Source organism: Saccoglossus kowalevskii, chromosome 14 (genome assembly GCF_978046115.1).
Source record: "Saccoglossus kowalevskii chromosome 14, keSacKowa6.1, whole genome shotgun sequence".
Classification (NCBI taxonomy): Eukaryota; Metazoa; Hemichordata; class Enteropneusta; family Harrimaniidae; genus Saccoglossus; species Saccoglossus kowalevskii.
Genome location: NC_140654.1, coordinates 29,173,915 through 29,195,641, shown reverse-complemented (window position 1 = coordinate 29,195,641; position 21,727 = coordinate 29,173,915). Strand labels below are relative to the sequence as shown.

General features: G+C 40.7%; 1 protein-coding gene across 3 annotated transcripts in view; it reads right to left on the bottom strand.

Annotated features, from left to right (window-relative positions):
• LOC102805322 (uncharacterized) overlaps nt 1-21,727 on the bottom strand; it is a 261,933-nt gene that overhangs the window by 54,581 nt on the left and 185,625 nt on the right. The window contains exons 18-23 of one of the 3 annotated variants that reach the window (XR_014931631.1): nt 21,516-21,623; nt 20,342-20,698; nt 19,446-19,614; nt 18,743-19,169; nt 9,203-9,359; nt 8,755-8,933 (exon numbers count right to left, since the gene is read on the bottom strand). Coding sequence is in view for 2 of the 3 variants with exons in the window: in XM_085508109.1 (XP_085364235.1) it covers nt 8,842-8,933; nt 9,203-9,359; nt 18,743-19,169; nt 19,446-19,614; nt 20,342-20,698; nt 21,516-21,623 (1,310 nt within the window). In the remaining variant the exon portion in view is untranslated. Of the gene's footprint in view, nt 1-8,353; nt 8,934-9,202; nt 9,360-18,742; nt 19,170-19,445; nt 19,615-20,341; nt 20,699-21,515; nt 21,624-21,727 lie in introns of those variants that run through there. The other 2 variants (XM_085508109.1, XM_085508110.1) reach the window with 2 other exon arrangements.

Genomic DNA, 21,727 nt, shown 5'->3' with positions numbered 1-21,727 from the left:
GCTAGCCTACGTATCCTGGTCGATAATATCGGTAACTTTAGCTAGCCCATGTGTCCTGGTCGGTAATATCGGCAACTTTAGCTAGCCTACGTATCCTGGTCGGTAATATCGGCAACTTTAGCTAGCCCACGTGTCCTGGTCGGTAATTACGGCAACTTCAGCTAGCCCACGTGTCCTGGTCGGTAATATCGACAACTTCAGATAGTGCAAGTATACTGGTCGGTAATATCGGCAACTTTAGCTAGCCTACGTGTCTTGGTCGGTAATATCAGCAATTTTAGCTAGCCCACGTGTCCTGGTCTGTAATATCGGCAACTTTAGCTAGCCTGTGTGTCCTGGTCCGTAATATAGGCAACTTTAGCTAGCCTACGTGTCCTTGTCGGTAATATCGGCAACTTCAGCTAGCCCGTGTGTCTTGGTTGCTAATATCGGCAACTTAAGCTAGCCCACGTGTCCTGGTCGGTAATATCGACAACTTTAGCTAGCCCGTGTGTCCTGGTCCGTAATATCGGCAACTTTAGCTAGTCTACGTGTCCTGGTCGGTAATATCGGCAACTTTAGCTAGTCCGTGAGTCCTTCTCGGTAATATCGGCAACTTCAGCTAGCCCGTGATTCTTGGTCGCTAATATCGTCAACTTAAGCTAGCCCACGTGTCCTGGTCGGTAACATCGGTAACATAAGCTAGCCTACGTGTCCTGGTCCGTAATACCAGTAACTTTAGTTTAGCCTGTGTGTCCTGGTCGGTAATATCGGCAACTTTAGCTAGCCTACGTGTCCTGGTCGGTAATATCGGCAACTTTAGCTAGCCCGTGTGTCCTTCTCGGTAATATCGGCAACTTCAGCTAGCCCGTGATTCGTGGTCGCTAATATCGTCAACTTAAGCTAGTCCATGTGTCCTGGTCGGTAACATCGGTAACATAAGCTAGCCCGTGTGTCCTGGTCGGTAAAATCGGCAACTTTAGCTAGCCCACGTGTCCTGGACGGTAATATCGGCAACTTTAGCTAGCCTACGTGTCGTGGTCGGTAATATTAGCAACTTTAGCTAGCACACGTGTCCTGGTCTGTAATATCGGCAACTTTAGCTAGCCTACGTGTCCTGGTCGATAATGTCGGCAACTTTAGCTAGTCCGTGTGTTCTGGTCGTTAATATCGTCAACTTTAGCTAGCCTTTGTGTCCTGGTCGGTAATATCGGCAACTTAAGCTAGCCCACGTGTCCTGGTCGGTTATATCGGCAATTTTAGCTAGCCCACGTGTCCTGGTCGGTAATATCGGCAACTTTAGCTAGCCCACGTATCCTGGTCGGTAATATCGGCAAGTTTAGCTAGCCAACGTATCTTGGTCGGTACTATCGGCAACTCTAGCTAGCCCGTGTGTCCTGGTCGGCAATATCGGCAACTTTAGCTAGTCCGTGTGTCATGGTCGGTAATGTCGTCAACTTTAGCTAGCCCGTGTGTCCTGATCGGTAATATCGGCAACTTAAGCTAGCCCACGTGTCCTGGTCGGTAATATCGACAACTTCAGCTAGCCCACGAGTCTTGGTCGGTAATATCAGCAAGTTTAGCTAGCCCACGTGTCCTGGTCGGTAATATCGGCAAGTTTAGCTAGCCCACGTGTCTTGGTCGGTAATATCGGCAACTTTAGCTAGCCCGTGTATCCTGGTCGGTAATATCGGCAACTTTAGCTAGCCTAAGTGTCCTGATTGGTAATATCGGCAACTTAAGCTAGCCCACGTGTCCTGGTCGGTAATATTGGCAAGTTTAGCTAGCCCACGTGTCTTGGTCGGTAATATCGGCAACTTTAGCTAGCCCGTGTGTCCTGGTCGGTAATATCGGCAACTTTAGCTAGTCCGGGTGTCATGGTCGGTAATATCGTCAACTTTAGCTAGCCCGTGTATCCTGATCGGTAATATCGGCAACTTAAGCTAGCCCACGTGTCCTGGTCGGTAATATCGGCAACTTTAGCTAGCCCACGTATCCTGGTCCGTAATATCGGCAACTTTAGCTAGCCTACGTGTCGTGGTCGGTAATATCGGCAACTTTAGCTAGCACACGTGTCCTGGTCTGTAATATCGGCAACTTTAGCTAGCCTACGTGTCCCGGTCGATAATGTCGGCAACTTTAGCTAGTCCGTGTGTTCTGGTCGGTAATGTCGTCAACTTTAGCTAGCCCGTGTGTCCTGATCGGTAATATCGGCAACTTAAGCTAGCCCACGTGTCCTGGTCGGTAATATCGGCAATTTTAGCTAGCCCACGTGTCCTGGTCGGTAATATCGGCAACTTTAGCTAGCCCACGTATCCTGGTCGGTAATATTGGCAAGTTTAGCTAGCCCACGTGTCTTGGTCGGTAATATCGGCAACTTTAGCTAGCCCGTGTGTCCTGGTCGGCAATATCGGCAACTTTAGCTAGTCCGTGTGTCATGGTCGGTAATGTCGTCAACTTTAGCTAGCCCGTGTGTCCTGATCGGTAATATCGGCAACTTAAGCTAGCCCACGTGTCCTGGTCGGTAATATCGACAACTTCAGCTAGCCCACGTGTCTTGGTCGGTAATATCGGCAACTTTAGCTAGCCCGTGTATCCTGGTCGGTAATATCAGCAACTTTAGCTAGCCTAAGTGTCCTGATCGGTAATATCGGCAACTTAAGCTAGCCCACGTGTCCTGGTCGGTAGTATTGGCAAGTTTAGCTAGCCCACGTGTCTTGGTCGGTAATATCGGCAACTTTAGCTAGCCCGTGTGTCCTGGTCGGTAATATCGGCAACTTTAGCTAGTCCGTGTGTCATGGTCGGTAATATCGTCAACTTTAGCTAGCCCGTGTATCCTGATCGGTAATATCGGCAACTTAAGCTAGCCCACGTGTCCTGGTCGGTAATATCGGCAACTTTAGCTAGCCCACGTATCCTGGTCCGTAATATCGGCAACTTTAGCTAGGCCACGTGTCTTGGTCGGTAATATCGGCAACTTTAGCTAGCCCACGTGTCCTGGTCGGAAATATCGGCAACTTAAGCTAGCCCACGTGTCCTGGTCGGTAATATCGGCAACTTTAGCTAGCCCACGTGTCCTGGTCGGTAATATCGGCAACTTAAGCTAGCCCACGTGTCCTGGTCGGTAATATCGGCAACTTGAGCTAGCCTACGTATCCTGGTCGATAATATCGGCAACTTAAGCTAGCCCACGTGTCCTGGTCGGTAATATCGGCAACTTTAGCTAGCCTACGTATCCTGGTCGATAATATCGGCAACTTTAGCTAGCCCGTGTGTCCTGGTCGGTAATATCGGCAACTTTAGCTAGCCCACGTGTCCTGGTCGGTAATATCGGCAACTTTAGCTAGCCCACGTGTCCTGGTCGATAATTATGGCAACTTCAGCTAGCCCACGTGTCCTGGTCGGTAATATCGACAACTTCAGCTAGTGCAAGTGTACTGGTCGGTAATATCGGCAACTTTAGCTAGCCCGTGTGTCCTGGTCCGTAATATCGGCAACTTTAGCTAGCCTACGTGTCCTGGTCGGTAATATCGGCAACTTTAGCTAGCCTACGTATCCTGGTCGATAATATCGGCAACTTTAGCTAGCCCGTGTGTCCTGGTCGGTAATATCGGCAACTTTAGCTAGCCCACGTGTCCTGGTCGGTAATATCGGCAACTTGAGCTAGCCTACGTATCCTGGTCGATAATATCGGTAACTTTAGCTAGCCCATGTGTCCTGGTCGGTAATATCGGCAACTTTAGCTAGCTTACGTATCCTGGTCGGTATTATCGGCAACTTTAGCTAGCCCACGTGTCCTGGTCGGTAATATCGGCAACATTAGCTAGCCCACGTGTCCTGGTCGGTAATTACGGCAACTTCAGCTAGCCCATGTGTCCTGGTCGGTAATATCGACAACTTCAGCTAGTGCAAGTATACTGGTCTGTAATACCGGCAACTTTAGCTAGCCCGTGTGTCCTGGTCCGTAATATCGGCAACTTTAGCTAGCCTACGTGTCCTGGTCGGTAATATCGGCAACTTTAGCTAGCCTACGTATCCTGGTCGGTATTATCGGCAACTTTAGCTAGCCCACGTGTCCTGGTCGTTAATATCGGCAACTTTAGCTAGCCCACGTGTCCTGGTCGGTAATTACGGCAACTTCAGCTAGCCCATGTGTCCTGGTCGGTAATACCAGCAACTTTAGCTAGCCCGTGTGTCCTGGTCCGTAATATCGGCAACTTTAGCTAGCCTACGTGTCCTGGTCGGTAATATCGGCAACTTTAGCTAGCCCGTGTGTCCTTGTCGGTAATATCGGCAACTTCAGCTAGCCCGTGTGTCTTGGTCGCTAATATCGGCAACTTAAGCTAGCCCACGTGTCCTGGTCGGTAATATCGACAACTTTAGCTAGCCCGTGTTTCCTGGTCCGTAATATCGGCAACTTTAGCTAGCCTACGTGTCCTGGTCGGTAATATCGGCAACTTTAGCTAGCCCGTGTGTCCTTGTCGGTAATATCGGCAACTTCAGCTAGCCCGTGATTCTTGGTCGCTAATATCGTCAACTTAAGCTAGCCCACGTGTCCTGGTCGGTAACATCGGTAACATAAGCTAACCTACGTGTCCTGGTCGGTAATATCGGCAACTTTAGTTTAGCCCACGTGTCTTGGTCGGTAATATCGGCAAGTTTAGCTAGCCTATGTTTCCTGGTCTGTAATATCGGCAACTTTAGCTAGCCCACGTGTCTTGGTCGGTAATATCGGCAACTTTAGCTAGCCCGTGTATCCTGGTCGGTAATATCGGCAACTTTAGCTTGCCTAAGTGTCCTGATCGGTAATATCGGCAACTTAAGCTAGCCCACGTGTCCTGGTCGGTAATATTGGCAAGTTTAGCTAGCCCACGTGTCTTGGTCGGTAATATCAGCAACTTTAGCTAGCCCGTGTGTCCTGGTCGGTAATATCGGCAACTTTAGCTAGTCCGTGTGTCATGGTCGGTAATATCGTCAACTTTAGCTAGCCAGTGTGTCCTGATCGGTAATATCGGCAACTTAAGCTAGCCCACGTGTCCTGATCGGTAATATCGGCAACTTTAGCTAGCCCACGTATCCTGGTCCGTAATATCGCCAACTTTAGCTAGCCCACGTGTCTTGGTCGGTAATATCGGCAACTTTAGCTAGCCCACGTGTCCTGGTCGGTAATATCGGCAATTTTAGCTAGCCCACGTGTCCTGGTCGGTAATATCGGCAACTTAAGCTAGCCCGCGTGTCCTGGTCGGTAATATCGGCAACTTTAGCTAGCCCACGTGTCCTGGTCGGTAATATCGGCAACTTAAGCTAGCCCACGTGTCCTGGTCGGTAATATCGGCAACTTGAGCTAGCCTACGTATCCTGGTCGATAATATCGGTAACTTTAGCTAGGCCATGTGTCCTGGTCGGTAATATCGGCAACTTTAGCTAGCCTACGTATCCTGGTCGATAATATCGGCAACTTTAGCTAGCCCGTGTGTCCTGGTCGGTAATATCGGCAACTTTAGCTAGCCAACGTGTCATGGTCGGTAATTACGGCAACTTCAGCTAGCCCACGTGTCCTGGTCGGTATTATCGACAACTTCAGCTAGTGCAAGTATACTGGTCGGTAATATCGGCAACTTTAGCTAGCCTACGTGTCTTGGTCGGTAATATCAGCAACTTTAGCTAGCCTACGTGTCCTGGTCTGTAATATCGGCAACTTTAGCTAGCCCGTGTGTCCTGGTCCGTAATATCGGCAACTTTAGCTAGCCTACGTGTCCTGGTCGGTAATATCGGCAACATTAGCTAGCCTACGTATCCTGGTCGATAATATCGGCAACTTTAGCTAGCCCGTGTGTCCTGGTCGGTAATATCGGCAACTTTAGCTAGCCCACGTGTCCTGGTCGGTAATATCGGCAACTTTAGCTAGCCCACCTGTCCTGGTCGGTAATATCGGCAACTTGAGCTAGCCTACGTATCCTGGTCGATTATATCGGTAACTTTAGCTAGCCCATGTGTCCTGGTCGGTAATATCGGCAACTATAGCTAGCCCACGTGTCCTGGTCGGTAATATCGGCAACTTTAGCTAGCCCACGTGTCCTGGTCGGTAATTACGGCAACTTCAGCTAGCCTACGTATCCTGGTCGATAATATCGGCAACTTTAGCTAGCCCGTGTGTCCTGGTCGGTAATATCGGCAACTTTAGCTAGCCCACGTGTCCTGGTCGGTAATATCGGCAACTTTAGCTAGCCTACGTGTCTTGGTCGGTAATATCAGCCACTTTAGCTAGCCCACGTGTCCTGGTCTGTAATATCGGCAACTTTAGCTAGCCCGTGTGTCCTGGTCCGTAATATCGGCAACTTTAGCTAGCCTACGTGTCCTGGTCGGTAATATCGGCAACTTTAGCTAGCCCGTGTGTCCTTGTCGGTAATATCGGCAACTTCAGCTAGCCCGTGTGTCCTGGTCGGTAATATCGACAACTTAAGCTAGCCTACGTGTCCTGGTCGGTAATATCGACAACTTTAGCTATCCCACGTGTCGTGGTCGGTAATATCAGCAACTTTAGCTAGCCCGTGTTTGCTGGTCGTGTTTGCTTGTTATCCGGTAGTAGATGGTGATATCATTATCTAAGCTACGCATCGGGATGAAATCGCGAGCGTACCGATGGACTCTCAAATTCAGGGAAGAATGGCAGAAATTTCTTGAGGTGAAATCGAGCGCAGTTTCTGCTATCCTGCCAAAACAAGACGGGCTGATATCGCACACGCATCCAAAGATTATATCACTCTAATATGAGATTGCTCTCCCAAATATAGACATGGCATGTCTTTCTGTTATTTTTGGTAACTTTTCTAAATTGTAGATGCAGGTAGCCTGACATATCACTACTAATCCTCGCACACTCATTATCATATTTTCTTCGGCGACAATTACGACCGACAATTTTCAAACATATGTAGCATTCATCACATCACTGTTTTTACAAGATGCGTAAATACGATGATCACTATATAATGCGTACAATTTCAATTGGCCATATATTTCTCCATTTTAAATCAATCGAGCAATAATATTTAACAACGCCGGACTATGTAATATGTCATAATAATATACATAAACATAGAACTTATCAATGTGTAGCTTTATGTTATAACCAATCGATTTATTACAAGGTTAACAACGTATACAAATCAGTATAACAACCTAAAGTGCCTTAAACTTTGACACATATTGCAACGTTGCCTATTTTAAAATAACAGTCGACAGAACATGCCCATACATACAGGCATAATGTATTTTTTTGCAGACCTAACCTATAGTTACGACGGTGATTTCAATTTAAACTCCAGAATTGTTCAACCACTCTATGTTGGCATAAGATGTCTATATCTGTTTTTTTTTTATTTACAGATATTTCATTGATTGGTTAGACGAAACTAAACTCCCGTGATACATTTAAGATCCCACACTAAGTGACCTGAGGTTGTAATGTAATGTCACAATTTATTTAGTGCGATGGTAACAGTCTTGTCACTTACTATTAAGTTACTGAACTTAAACACAGTAGTATACACTTCCATCTTGGGTGACTATACATAGTTGACCCGAAGGACAAGGGTTGTTGTTACATGAATTAGCCGCATGTATTGAAACAAAACCAACAAAAACAGGTCATCGTGAGAAACAACATAAGCATTCTAATAGGTACAATCTATGCTTAGTTTATTTTCATATCCGGTGGCTAGATGTGTTTTCAGAAACGCCTAAAATTATACCATTGTGACTGTTTTTTACAGATACTGCGCAATGAAAAATTTAACTTTTTTTCTGTGATGTATTAGGTTAGGCTCATTTGAAGGGTATGGTGTACAGTTGAAACACGATATGTACATCTATACATCTTAGAATTGTTAGCCTAATTGTATCTTGCACGTTTGATTTCGATTTTTACATTTTTAATTCGAAGGTGACATATTATATTCATCCACCACTCGACACTTGGCTTTGATGAGGTTCAAGAATGAAAATTATAAATACCACCCTGCCATTCACGCCTGGTCCAGGAAGCATTTTACAAAAATCACAACACATGTTGCTCTGACTGTGGACAGGTATTATATATAATACACTGCAAGAAGAAACACTAGCAATCAAGAGCAATCTTCTAGACAAAAAAACCCTTCTTTTTTCACCTGTTACATTTCCTTACCAGAGAGATGCGAGGTAGGGATAAAGGCTCATATCTTACACAGCTTATTCTGGTTGAGTGGCCAGAGTGAATGGTCACCTGATAAGATGGGTCAAAAGATTAACCCTTGACCACTATAAGAGTGAGCTTGAACAGTTTATGCATAAAACACTATGATAAATGATTTGTGTTTTCAACATTGAGAAATTCTTTTTTTTAAATCTGAAAACAACTGATTTTGACAAGAAATGCAGAAATATATTACAGTATAGCAGAAATGTATTACAGAAACACACCAATAATAATTATCATAATTACAAATTACACATGAACAATAAAAACAATACATAATTTGCTATATTCTATATATGTTTACATATTTTTGTCTTGAAAGCAGCTGAATAAAATTACCAAACATTTAGTGTGTTCAACAAATCATGTATAAACAATAACACAAGAACTTTACAATGTTGAAAACAGAAAGTCTTTATAAGTCTATAGTATAATAGTCTATGAGCACCTAGTGGCTGTACTGTGGTAGTAGCCTACTGAAATCCAAAGTAACTTCATAATATCAGGTGGTAGAATAGCCTGTTAGATTAACATACCTTTTGTGGCCATGGCCATGTCAATGTCGCGAGTTGCCAACCATGCCCATATCGTAGGGCATGAAGTCTAACTTTGGTGTAGCACCATCAATAATGATTTTCCTCACGTGAGAATAACCGAAGGGGGCAAACAGACACATCTGTAGTCATTTGAGCCATTTCTGAGTTCATAAGCGAACCTGGGAGGAGACATTTTCGAGTATAAACCGACTATAGGGAGCTTCGCATGGGGTAGTTTGACAAGTTCACGTGAAATCCGCCAAGGCTCTATGAAGCCGACTCTGTATTAGTGTATTTTATAATTAGTGTTTGAATCATATATTTTGTCATGTGAAATACAATACGTTATATCATACCACTATATAGTTTAGTCAGACACGACACCCGGTCTCTATCACCATCCCATCATACAAGTAAAGGCAAACACATTAAGGACTTAAGTACTTACACTGCATTATAGTCGTCTCAATCCATGTAATAGCAGAAGTTACCCTGCTATATATGTGTGGCTTGGCTCCACAGTATGACTCATGCCAACTTGTAATGCCTGCTAAGTACCATCGACCATTGGCTTTCTTGCAAATTAATGGCCCACCACTATCTCCCTGCATTACAACCGATAGCAATTAATTAACACGAATGTATTGCGTTATATAATATCTACTTAAGATAACATGCACTTGCTTTAGTATTTTTCTTCCTTGAATTGGTGGTATTGCATATCTATGATTAGACCACTGAGGAAAAGTTAGTTTAACCTTGGTATACTGGTTTATGGAGGTCTAGATACATTGTTTGTTCGCATCAAATCCAACTCACACCAGAACAAATCCGCATGACACTAGCTCGCTGACACCAATTCATCATAACAGAACTTCGTACCGTACCGTCATTTTGTTTTTGTGTCTATTAACTACTGTGGGTTAGGTTTGCTTTACCATACTTGTATTTGGAGAACTATTCACTTTCATGGGACAGCTTAGTTTACTGTACTGGTATTTGGAATACTATTTACAGCTGTGGGATAGCTAAGTTTACTGTACTGATATTTGGAATACTATTTACAGCTGTGGGACAGCTTAGTTTACTGTACTGGTATTTGGAATACTATTTACAGCTGTGGGACAGCTTAGTTTACTGTACTGGTATTTGGAATACTATTTACAGCTGTGGGATAGCTTAGTTTACTGTACTGGTATTTGGAATACTATTTACAGCTGTGGGATAGCTTAGTTTACTGTACTGGTATTTGGAATACTATTTACAGTTGTGGGATAGCTTAGTTTACTGTACTGGTATTTGGAATACTATTTACAGCTGTGGGATAGCTTAGTTTACTGTACTGGTATTTGGAATACTATTTACAGCTGTGGGATAGCTTAGTTTACTGTACTGGTATTTGGAATACTATTTACAGCTGTGGGATAGCTTAGTTTACTGTACTGGTATTTGGAATACTATTTACAACTGTGGGATAGCTTAGTTTACTGTACTGGTATTTGGAATACTATTTACAGCTGTGAGACAGCTTAGTTTACTGTACTGGTATTTGGAATACTATTTACAGCTGTGGGATAGTTTAGTTTACTGTACTGGTATTTGGAATACTATTTACAGCTGTGGGACAGCTTAGTTTACTGTACTGGTATTTGGAATACTATTTACAGCTGTGGGATAGCTTAGTTTACTGTACTGGTATTTGGAATACTATTTACAGCTGTGGGATAGCTTAGTTTACTGTACTGGTATTTGGAATACTATTTACAGCTGTGGGATAGCTTAGTTTACTGTACTGGTATTTGGAATACTATTTACAGCTGTGGGATAGCTTAGTTTACTGTACTGGTATTTGGAATACTATTTACAGCTGTGGGACAGCTTAGTTTACTGTACTGGTATTTGGAATACTATTTACAGCTGTGGGATAGCTTAGTTTACTGTACTGGTATTTGGAATACTATTTACAGCTGTGGGACAGCTTAGTTTACTGTACTGGTATTTGGAATACTATTTACAGCTGTGGGATAGCTTAGTTTACTGTACTGGTATTTGGAATACTATTTACAGCTGTGGGACAGCTTAGTTTACTGTACTGGTATTTGGAATACTATTTACAGCTGTGGGATAGATTAGTTTACTGTACTGGTATTTGGAATACTATTTACAGCTGTGGGATAGATTAGTTTACTGTACTGGTATTTGGAATACTATTTACAACTGTGGGACAGCTTAGTTTACTGTACTGGTATTTGGAATACTATTTACAACTGTGGGACAGCTTAGTTTACTGTACTGGTATTTGGAATACCATAAACAGCTGTGGGATAGCTTAGTGTACTGTACTGGTATTTGGAATACCATTTACAGCTGTGGGATAGCTTAGTTTACTGTACTGGTATTTGGAATACTATTTACAGTTGTGGGACAGCTTAGTTTACTGTACTGGTATTTGGAATACTATTTACAGTTGTGGGACAGCTTAGTTTACTGTACTGGTATTTGGAATACTATTTACAGTTGTGGGACAGCTTAGTTTACTGTACTGGTATTTGGAATACTATTTACAGTTGTGGGACAGCTTAGTTTACTGTACTGGTATTTGGAATACTATTTAAAGATGTGGGATAGCTTAGTTTACTGTACTGGTATTTGGAATACTATTTACAGTTGTGGGACAGCTTAGTTTACTGTACTGGTATTTGGAATACTATTTACAGCTGTGGGATAGCTTAGTTTACTGTACTGGTATTTGAAATACTATTTACAGCTGTGGGATAGCTTAGTTTACTGTACTGGTATTTGGAATACTATTTACAGCTATGTGATAGCTTAGTTTACTGCCCTGGTATTTGGAATACTATTTACAGCTGTGGGATAGCTTAGTTTACTGTATTGGTATTTGGAATACTATTTACAGCTGTGGGACAGCTTAGTTTACTGTACTGGTATTTGGAATACTATTTACAGCTGTGGGACAGCTTAGTTTACTGTACTGGTATTTGGAGAACTATTCACTTTCATGGGACAGCTTAGTTTACTGTACTGGTATTTGGAATACTATTTACAGCTGTGGGATAGCTTAGTTTACTGTACTGGTATTTGGAATACTATTTACAGCTGTGGGACAGCTTAGTTTACTGTACTGGTATTTGGAATACTATTTACAGCTGTGGGATAGCTTAGTTTACTGTACTGGTATTTGGAATACTATTTACAGCTGTGGGATAGCTTAGTTTACTGTACTGGTATTTGGAATACTATTTACAGCTGTGGGATAGCTTAGTTTACTGTACTGGTATTTGGAATACTATTTACAGCTGTGGGATAGCTTAGTTTACTGTACTGGTATTTGGAATACTATTTACAGCTGTGGGATAGCTTAGTTTACTGTACTGGTATTTGGAATACTATTTACAGCTGTGGGACAGCTTAGTTTACTGTACTGGTATTTGGAATACTATTTACAGCTGTGGGATAGCTTAGTTTACTGTACTGGTATTTGGAATACTATTTACAGCTGTGGGATAGCTTAGTTTACTGTACTGGTATTTGGAATACTATTTACAGCTGTGGGACAGCTTAGTTTACTGTACTGGTATTTGGAATACTATTTACAGCTGTGGGATAGCTTAGTTTACTGTACTGGTATTTGGAATACTATTTACAGCTGTGGGATAGCTTAGTTTACTGTACTGGTATTTGGAATACTATTTACAGCTGTGGGATAGCTTAGTTTACTGTACTGGTATTTGGAATACTATTTACAGCTGTGGGACAGCTTAGTTTACTGTACTGGTATTTGGAATACTATTTACAGTGTGGGATAGCTTAGTTTACTGTACTGGTATTTGGAATACTATTTACAGTTGTGGGACAGCTTAGTTTACTGTACTGGTATTTGGAATACTATTTACAGCTGTGGGATAGCTTAGTTTACTGTACTGGTATTTGGAATACTATTTACAGCTGTGGGATAGCTTAGTTTACTGTACTGGTATTTGGAATACTATTTACAGTTGTGGGACAGCTTAGTTTACTGTACTGGTATTTGGAATACTATTTACAGCTGTGGGATAGCTTAGTTTACTGTACTGGTATTTGGAATACTATTTACAGTTGTGGGACAGCTTAGTTTACTGTACTGGTAATTGGAATACTATTTACAGCTGTGGGATAGCTTAGTTTACTGTACTGGTATTTGGAATACTATTTACAGCTGTGGGACAGCTTAGTTTACTGTACTGGTATTTGGAATACTATTTACAGCTGTGTGATAGCTTAGTTTACTGAACTGGTATTTGGAAAAATATTTACAGCTGTGGGACAGCTTAGTTTACTGTACTGGTATTTGGAATACCATTTACAGCTGTGGGACAGCTTAGTTTACTGTACTGGTATTTGGAATACTATTTACAGTTGTGGGATAGCTTAGTTTACTGTACTGGTATTTGGAATACTATTTACAGCTGTGGGACAGCTTAGTTTACTGTACTGGTATTTGGAATACTATTTACAGTTGTGGGACAGCTTAGTTTACTGTACTGGTATTTGGAATACTATTTACAGTTGTGGGATAGCTTAGTTTACTGTACTGGTATTTGGAATACTATTTACAGCTGTGGGATAGCTTAGTTTACTGTACTGGTATTTGGAATACTATTTACAGCTGTGGGATAGCTTAGTTTACTGTACTGGTATTTGGAATACTATTTACAGCTGTGGGATAGCTTAGTTTACTGTACTGGTATTTGGAATACTATTTACAGCTGTGGGATAGCTTAGTTTACTGTACTGGTATTTGGAATACTATTTACAGTTGTGGGACAGCTTAGTTTACTGTACTGGTATTTGGAATACTATTTACAGTTGTGGGATAGCTTAGTTTACTGTACTGGTATTTGGAATACTATTTACAGCTGTGGGATAGCTTAGTTTACTGTACTGGTATTTGGAATACTATTTACAGCTGTGGGATAGCTTAGTTTACTGTACTGGTATTTGGAATACTATTTACAGCTGTGGGATAGCTTAGTTTACTGTACTGGTATTTGGAATACTATTTACAGCTGTGGGATAGCTTAGTTTACTGTACTGGTATTTGGAATACTATTTACAGTTGTGGGATAGCTTAGTTTACTGTACTGGTATTTGGAATACTATTTACAGTTGTGGGATAGCTTAGTTTACTGTACTGGTATTTGGAATACTATTTACAGCTGTGGGATAGCTTAGTTTACTGTACTGGTATTTGGAATACTATTTACAGTTGTGGGACAGCTTAGTTTACTGTACTGGTAATTGGAATACTATTTACAGCTGTGGGATAGCTTAGTTTACTGTACTGGTATTTGGAATACTATTTACAGCTGTGGGACAGCTTAGTTTACTGTACTGGTATTTGGAATACCATTTACAGCTGTGGGATAGCTTAGTTTACTGTACTGGTATTTGGAATACTATTTACAGCTGTGGGACAGCTTAGTTTACTGTACTGGTATTTGGAATACTATTTACAGCTGTGGGACAGCTTAGTTTACTGTACTGGTATTTGGAATACTATTTACAGCTGTGGGATAGCTTAGTTTACTGTACTGGTATTTGGAATACCATTTACAGCTGTGGGACAGCTTAGTTTACTGTACTGATATTTGGAATACTATTTACAGCTGTGGGATAGCTTAGTTTACTGTACTGGTATTTGGAATACTATTTACAGCTGTGGGATAGCTTAGTTTACTGTACTGGTTCTTGGAATACTATTTACAGTTGTGGGACAGCTTAGTTTACTGTACTGGTATTTGGAATACTATTTACAGCTGTGGGATAGCTTAGTTTACTGTACTGGTTCTTGGAATACTATTTACAGTTGTGGGACAGCTTAGTTTACTGTACTGGTATTTGGAATACTATTTACAGCTGTGGGATAGCTTAGTTTACTGTACTGGTATTTGGAATACTATTTACAGCTGTGGGATAGCTTAGTTTACTCTACTGGTATTTGGAATACAATTTACAATTGTGGGACAGCTTAGTTTACTCTACTGGTATTTGGAATACTATTTACAGTTGTGGGACAGCTTAGTTTACTGTACTGGTATTTGGAATACAATTTACAGCTGTGGGACAGGTTAGTTTACTGTACTGGTATTTGGAATACTATTTACAGCTCTGGGATAGCTTAGTTTACTGTACCGGTATTTGGAATACTATTTACAGCTGTGGGATAGCTTAGTTTACTGTACTGGTATTTGGAATACTATTTACAGCTGTGGGATAGCTTAGTTTACTGTACTGGTATTTGGAATACTATTTACAGCTCTGGGATAGCTTAGTTTACTGTACTGGTATTTGGAATACTATTTACAGCTCTGGGATAGCTTAGTTTACTGTACCGGTATTTGGAATACTATTTACAGCTGTGGGATAGCTTAGTTTACTGTACTGGTATTTGGAATACTATTTACAGCTGTGGGATAGCTTAGTTTACTGTACTGGTATTTGGAATACTATTTACAGCTGTGGGATAGCTTAGTTTACTGTACTGGTATTTGGAATACTATTTACAGTTGTGGGACAGCTTAGTTTACTGTACTGGTATTTGGAATACTATTTACAGCTGTGGGATAGCTTAGTTTACTGTACTGGTATTTGGAATACTATTTACAGCTGTGGGATAGCTTAGTTTACTGTACTGGTATTTGGAATACTATTTACAGCTGTGGGACAGCTTAGTTTACTGTACTGGTATTTGGAATACTATTTACAGCTGTGGGATAGCTTAGTTTACTGTACTGGTATTTGGAATACTATTTACAGCTGTGGGATAGCTTAGTTTACTGTACTGGTATTTGGAATACTATTTACAGTTGTGGGACAGCTTAGTTTACTGTACTGGTATTTGGAATACTATTTACAGCTGTGGGATAGCTTAGTTTACTGTACTGGTATTTGGAATACTATTTACAGCTGTGGGATAGCTTAGTTTACTGTACTGGTATTTGGAATACTATTTACAGCTGTGGGACAGCTTAGTTTACTGTACTGGTATTTGGAATACTATTTACAGCTGTGGGATAGCTTAGTTTACTGTACTGGTATTTGGAATACTATTTACAGCTGTGGGATAGCTTAGTTTACTGTACTGGTATTTGGAATACTATTTACAGCTGTGGGACAGCTTAGTTTACTGTACTGGTATTTGGAATACTATTTACAGCTGTGGGATAGCTTAGTTTACTGTACTGGTATTTGGAATACTATTTACAGCTGTGGGATAGCTTAGTTTACTGTACTGGTATTTGGAATACTATTTACAGCTGTGGGATAGCTTAGTTTACTGTGCTGGTATTTGGAATACTATTTACAGCTGTGGGACAGCTTAGTTTACTGTACTGGTATTTGGAATACTATTTACAGCTGTGGGATAGCTTAGTTTACTGTACTGGTATTTGGAATACTATTTACAGCTGTGGGACAGCTTAGTTTACTGTACTGGTATTTGGAATACTATTTACAGCTGTGGGATAGCTTAGTTTACTGTACTGGTATTTGGAATACTATTTACAGCTGTGGGATAGCTTAGTTTACTGTACTGGTATTTGGAATACTATTTACAGCTGTGGGACAGCTTAGTTTACTGTACTGGTATTTGGAATACTATTTACAGCTGTGGGATAGCTTAGTTTACTGTACTGGTATTTGGAATACTATTTACAGCTGTGGGATAGCTTAGTTTACTGTACTGGTATTTGGAATACTATTTACAGCTGTGGGATAGCTTAGTTTACTGTACTGGTATTTGGAATACTATTTACAGCTGTGGGATAGCTTAGTTTACTGTACTGGTATTTGGAATACTATTTACAGTTGTGGGACAGCTTAGTTTACTGTACTGGTAATTGGAATACTATTTACAGCTGTGGGATAGCTTAGTTTACTGTACTGGTATTTGGAATACTATTTACAGCTGTGGGACAGCTTAGTTTACTGTACTGGTATTTGGAATACTATTTACAGCTGTGGGATAGCTTAGTTTACTGTACTGGTATTTGGAATACTATTTACAGCTGTGGGATAGCTTAGTTTACTGTACTGGTATTTGGAATACTATTTACAGTTGTGGGACAGCTTAGTTTACTGTACTGGTATTTGGAATACTATTTACAGCTGTGGGATAGCTTAGTTTACTGTACTGGTATTTGGAATACTATTTACAGCTGTGGGATAGCTTAGTTTACTGTACTGGTATTTGGAATACTATTTACAGCTGTGGGATAGCTTAGTTTACTGTACTGGTATTTGGAATACTATTTACAGCTGTGGGACAGCTTAGTTTACTGTACTGGTATTTGGAATACTATTTACAGCTGTGGGATAGCTTAGTTTACTGTACTGGTATTTGGAATACTATTTACAGCTGTGGGATAGCTTAGTTTACTGTACTGGTATTTGGAATACTATTTACAGCTGTGGGACAGCTTAGTTTACTGTACTGGTATTTGGAATACTATTTACAGCTGTGGGATAGCTTAGTTTACTATACTGGTATGTGGAGTTATATTTACTGTCGAGAATTTGCAAATTCAAAGGAGAAAATTGGTTGAGCTTGTAAAATGTTAAAGGAGTGGATGACGACTCAAAATACATTAATATTGACAGAAAACAGAGAATGAGATCCTAGCTAGAGAACTTGTGCAAAAAAGGCTACATTAAACTTGCGAAATTACCAGCTGAAATAGAGGCTTCCACTGAAATAGTTCAACTTTATTTTACAAAAGCAAAATAATGCAAATTCTTCTCCCTTTGCTACCAAAGTTCAGTCTCCTTTAAATTTTTGAAGTTTTAAGTACAGATGGCATTGAGGTGGGGAATTTAGCTATTTCTGCATCATCATACCACACACAACTACCACCAATACTAATTCACCATGTCAACCTGCCAGGAGTTTACACTCATTTGTCAACTTTTTCAGAAGTGACATAAGGTGGCATAACTACAAACAACTGTCCACTGCTGAGAGCATAGTCAATTGACAAAACGTGACAGTGTTAACAGAGTGTGTTCTGAGATTCAGATTTGGTACATTTCTCACAGTTCACTGGGAGACATTGTAATTGTCCACTAGCTGATGGGATATGGAAAAACGTCCCCGATGCTGAGATGAAGGTATGTACTCTTTAATACATCAGAATACAAGCTGCATGCATGACCAGACCCCTCGTTGATGTGTTTATAAGCACAGTTGTGGGAGCAATGAACGTTTACACTTTATGAGGTATATTCCCTAACCCTCATTCCAATATGGAACACATTCTGTAGGTACAAGTGCTGGTCATGTAGTAGTTAATCCTGATAGACATGCAGTTGAGTGTAAGCTAACAGATTCCCTGACTGCTGTCTAAGATGGTGCCAATGATCAGCCTAGCAGACTGTAAATACTTGAGGTTACGCATGGCGTTAAGAGTTCAGTCACATGTTCTTTTTACACAATTCGAATTAATTTCCTGGTCATGCAGGGGAAAGTTTTCAGTTATCTTTCTATACCTGTATTGGCTGGTGTGCACCCTTGTTTTTATTATACATACAATGGTATTGAACTATATTGGTTCCCATCAGCCTATTTTAAAATTATGTAATTTTAAATTAGTGATAACAATTTTGAATATTCACGGGTGTTTTAGGTTAATGTTTGTCCCCACCCCGGGGCATCGAGACAGATTACCTTAATGATTTTAAAAAGTCTACAGTGGCTATGTCACGGTCACGTAATAATGAATCCCACAACTATTCTGGTTTTATATGTATATGTAAATTTACCAAGAATTTTGCTGCCGTTCATAAATACTGATCAAAATGACAACGCTAATACACACGAATATTCACAAAAAATAAAGTGAATTACTGATCAGTCTTAAAATTCAAGGTTTGAAGGTTTGATGTCGAAATTAACCCTCTATGAACCTCATATGTGGTTGGAAGACATACTTACACTGCAAGTACTGGCACTTCCAGCACCCGGACCTCCAGCGCATATGTATGAATCTAATATGTTGCTATTCAGCATACTGTTGCAGGTAGCCTGGTCCCAAAGATTGATTTCAGCCTCCTGTAGACTATTGGCCACGTATCCACCGTCATATAGGAAACCCCAACCTGACACTGTACACAACTCGCCAGCGTGAAAGAAAGAGAGGTCATTGGCAGGAGGCAAACACGCTGGTCGTATGTATTCTGTGTATTCTATGGCAGGCTCTACGCGGAATAACGCCACGTCATAGTCGTTATACCACGGTGGGTATTCATAGACTGGATGCATGATTATCTCATTAACTGATCTTCTTATTTCGGTTGGTACAGAGTCTGCCTGAGATATGAACCCCATACGTAGCTCATAGCTAGAAGCTGAATACCCATCTCTATAAACAAAATGCTTTAAATAAATGGAAGAAAATCACGCACGCGGACAGAGCGGTTGTGAACTATGAACGAATAAATGTGTCGAAAAACATAATCATAATCCATTGTAGCTTGTAGTACATCAAACCGACATAAAACAACATTTACTATTATGTTCATGTGAACCACCTCGAGCAGCTAGTATTTTTGAACAATATTGTATCTTATTTTAGTCATCGAATAAATGACGTAAATTCATATTGTAATAATGCTATACTCAGTATATATTCGCTTACACGCAGTGAGCTGCTGTTAAAATCCAGTTTGGATCAATAATTACCGCTCCGCAGATGTGGCTCCCGTGTCTTAAAACTGAAACCTGCCAGGGCCAGCTACCTAATTGAGCAGCCATACCACCAACAATACGATCAGATCCAAATAATCTTCTTCCACATAACCCTGACCCTAAGATAAGCATAAATGAATGGTTTGGATTAGTTGGCAAAAAGGGTGAGTTGCTGCAATAGTCACGGTGTAAGAACGAGGGGGGGTGCGGATTTTTTTACATTTATTTTGATACCCCGTAATATCGAAAGATGTGCCGAAATGCGTTACAGCATATACCATAATGTTTCCCAGCATGCCTTGCAGTTTATACATTTCACTGTTTTTTTGTGAGGTGAAACAAAATATGTTATAATAGGACATTCAGGGATGTATTCCCTACATGATACAAATATGCATTGTTTGTACTGTGTAGACGACTTTTCCGGAAGTCGAAGATACGGCTTTTCGCTTGAGCGCGCATGCCGTTTTGGGGTGTAACGTAAACTTTTACGCGTGATATTATGTTTCTGGGTTTACCAATCGACGTCACAAAAATAAAATTCCGTTCTATCGACTATCAGCAAACTGACATGTTTGTCTTTTCCGCCATGACAAGCAGGAGTATTTTTGCACCCCAGTTTTGCTACTTCCGGGAAAGTCGTCTATACAAGTAATAAAGTATTTTAGGGATTGAGTGAAACTATAGGTTAAGTAATGGCTACAACGTTTACCGGTATTTTCAATCTTTAAACGAGTATAAAGTTATATTTAGGCAATCAATTGTTATAAAAATATGATGAAAATATAGATTCTATGCTACATTATTCGACACCACACGTACCAAATGTAAAAAAAAACTACCTACCCGCGGCCACGTTTGGATCAGGAACACACACAGCGGAATCGTTATTATTCGGTAGAACATCACAATCAATTGGCCAGCGTATGCCTCCTGTGTTGAACTTTGGTTCGCACTCGCTCCTTGCAATTTCACAGAAATAATTGCAAGGCGGTCGATAATAGCCTTCATCGCTGCATTCAGGGGCTAATAATGCACACATGAAAAACCCTATATGCTCGTAACAACCAGCTCTCTCATACTGTAGTGATTGTATGAAGTCTCTTATTCCTTGGTTGTTGGATCTTGATCGACTGAATGAAGCCAGCCTAGCATAATTCAAATCCAAGTACTGACAACTTTCTATCGTGATGTCGACGCAATCTGAAAATATTACATGAATCGTAGTTCAGTTTAATAGATTCGACACACTGCTGTATATTTCAGGAAAGAATAAAGCTTTATAAAATATCTTAGGTGTAAATGGCCGCCGAGATCTCATTGGCAGCGAGAAAGCAGCGAGACTTATTAAAGCCACGAGACTTATTATTTTCTCAAATACTGTTCCTCCTTCCCGCCATCGCGTCAACTGTTCGAATGATCTATGTGACTATGGTATTTGGAAAATGGTTTAAAATACTGTGTTAGGGGCACAACCATTCTCTTTCCCAGAGTTCTAATGGTTAGTATCTCTGCTACCACACAACCTCATTGCGTCACCGTCAATTTTTTTTTTTATCTTGGTGTGTTTTGGCTATTAAAGTGCTCTTTTGATTACTCCTTACTGGCAAACAAGTGTTAAAACATGATATCGATAGCTGAAAATAATTGCATCGCGGAATAACGGGTACCAAGGTGTTATTTATTTCTTCAAGTTGAGCGTCCTGCCAATTTCCAGTCGAAGAAATGTAAACAACGAAATACCGTCGCAGTATTGAGGCTACTTCGAGGTTCTACTAGTTGATGTGTGCTATGGAAATTGAATACTGATCTTCTGCCTTTGAAAACAGACAGAATATACAAACATCTTTTGTGCTTTCACTTGGTTTGAGAATCATCTTTTAGAAGAAGTATCACTGTGACCCATCGACCAATCAACGACAAGCATAAAATCGCGTGGTGGCATAAATATTGTCATAGAAATAGTGTGGGAAATTTAACAAAAAACGTATGGCTGTATATGTGATATATTTACACTCACCACATTGCTGCCCAGTATATCCAATGGAACAGAAGCACGTGTAGTCATTGATACCATCAATGCACGTACCTCCATTAGCACACGGCGTGCTGCTGCATTCGTCAAAATCTTAATCAATACAAATGGGGAAACAATAAATTACGTATTTACAATAAACTCTAATATAATTTGAATCATACTTAGGTAAAATGATAAACATAAAATAATCAACT